At 46.1% G+C, this 2245-nt stretch overlaps 1 protein-coding gene across 1 annotated transcript; it reads right to left on the bottom strand.

Annotated features, from left to right (window-relative positions):
- Window positions 1-286: 286 nt before the first annotated feature.
- Window positions 287-1552, bottom strand: LOC136057426 (MLV-related proviral Env polyprotein-like; the record flags this gene model as incomplete). Its single annotated transcript, XM_065750148.1, has 2 exons — window positions 1543-1552; window positions 287-1026 (listed from the first exon to the last, which is right to left on the bottom strand). Coding segments are annotated over exons 1-2 (750 nt in total), but the record flags the coding sequence as incomplete, so codon positions are not given.
- Window positions 1553-2245: the final 693 nt, after the last annotated feature.

Raw genomic sequence — 2245 nt, 5'->3', positions numbered from 1 at the left:
CCCCTACATTCCTTGTGGGCAGAATCTTTCCGTGATCACTGCCTACATTTCCCCCTCCCGATGCATTAATTTCCCTACTGTAATCAGAGAGGACTCTACTCGCGTACATCCCGAAATCCCCGCTTTACGCCTATACATGCTATTGTCCTCTCCGGCAAGCCTTAACCCGTTACATCCCGATACGCTAAATAGCCTAGCCTCTACAACCCTATTACGCGTTCCTTTACAAGCTATTCTGCATCTTTCTATACTCTATGTGATAATTGATTGTACGATCAATCATCCGTTGCGCGCAACCTAACAGAATTTGCAAGAAGCAAGGCAAACATACTAGCAGAAGCAACATAATTATAAGTCCCAAAAGCAGACCCTTCAGTAAATGCACAGTCCATCCCCCAATGTCTCCGAACAGTCCACGCAGCCAATCTCCAATTGGGTCCTCTTCCACGCCGATTTTGTTGACGTGTTCCTTCATAAGCTGCAACTTCTTATGTATGGATTCACTGTGGTCACTAAGATTAAAACAGCACATTCCTGCGATATCCTCACAGCCATGGCCATGAGCCAAAAGCAGGAAATCAATAGCTGCTCGGTTCTGCAGGACCGCATGCCTAACACTTGCGACGTCCGTTAATAAATCGCTGAGGAGTGAAGTTGTTAAATTGGCCTGCTTAACGGACCAGCAAGCCAGTCTCTCGATCTCCTTCAAGGCTTGAGCTGTTCCAATTGGAAATATTATGGAGGCAAATATCCGAGCGGTCGGGCCCCACAACCGAACTTCATCCCCACAGTCCTCTGTTAAAGTGTGAATTGATCTTCTTCTACATTGCAGGGTACGCTTTGTAATATTGACCCAATGTCTCATCTGTGGTGACAAGATAGTAAGTTTTCCCAAGTAACATGGTCCTCCCACCGCCTTCCTCGGAATACCGTGCCATGCGCGGTCCCCACAAATCAGGAATACGCCTGGTGGCAAAGCTTTAGCTGACTGATCATTTAGTAAAACCTCTTGTCTTATAGTCCCTCCTTTAGATGTATAACGTAAGCCATAAGCATTTCCCTTCGAGAAACTACCTCCACAATAAGTAGACCAATTAAAAGCAACACGATTTTTTGGAGAGACACTTGTCCAAACTTGACCTAAATAAGGACTATGAATGGTTAGTAGTTTTAGATTATTGTGCGCAAATTTTTCATAGGTACTACCTGGACCAAACAGCAAGCAAGTGGTATTAGTTCCATTTACATTATTAACCGTGCGGGATCCCAGTAAATCCAGTTCCTGGGGGTCCCATGGCAAAGAACTATTGAGGCTATGGATTAAACATGCACTTTGAGTTGCAGGCTCTGAATAATTACAGGCAGAAACATTTCTGACATATGCCTTGAATTCCCGAGTCTCGTACCCTGGCGACCCAATTAAACAGGTTTTAAAAGGAGAGGTAGCAGACTGCAAGGCCAAACAAAAGTCCTGTCGACCTGTTTGGTTCGCCCAAGTGACCCAAAGGTTTTCCGGTTGACCTAGTAAATGTGTATCGGCACCTGCTCCCATGACTTCAAACAGAACCAAGAAACAAACAACCATTGTAATACTGTTCATTCTCGTTGGCAGCAAGGGCTTCTTTTCCGGATCTTTCTCAATCTCTCTCGAGGACTTCTTCTTCTGGTGTTTCTTGTCCGCCTTTCTCATCCCTAGTTGTCCAAGCAGAAATGCCTGCAAAGGGAAGGCTCGCCTCATTTTTCTTTGTGGAATCATTGCCGCGACTTACATCCGGTTTAACCTTTCTGGAGGGAATCCAGATAATTCTATCTGTCTCCCCATTCTTGACCGCGGCATAGCCCCGACCCCAAACCAGGATGTTCCATCCCTTTTCCCACTCACCCGTCTCTGTGCGTACCTTGACAGGTGGCCCTTCGGTGAGGATGGTTGGCTTCCAATGTTTCTGCATTGGGGTCTTAGTATTCTCACCTCGCTCAAAATGATTCAACGCATACAATGCTTTTGCCAATACCTCCCCCTGCTTTGTTGTAGGAATTCTTCGCATAAAGCCATCTCCTTCTGCGAGTATACGGATCTTATCTTTTAGGAGACGATTAGCCCGCTCTATTATGGCCTGACCCTGGGAATTCCCAGGGATTCCCGTTGTATGCGCTATCCCCCACCGTTCCAACCATTCTCGGGTGGATTTTGAGGTGAAGCAAGATCCATTGTCTGTTTTTACTGTCTTAGGTTTTCCTAACGCGG

This window comes from Cyrtonyx montezumae, unplaced genomic scaffold, assembly GCF_038088225.1.
Source record: "Cyrtonyx montezumae isolate F1298 unplaced genomic scaffold, pur_monq_1.0 scaffold_65, whole genome shotgun sequence".
In the NCBI taxonomy this organism is placed as follows: domain Eukaryota; kingdom Metazoa; phylum Chordata; class Aves; order Galliformes; family Odontophoridae; genus Cyrtonyx; species Cyrtonyx montezumae.
The sequence above is the reverse complement of the archived record's forward strand: the minus strand, read 5'-3'. Positions and strand labels throughout refer to the sequence as shown.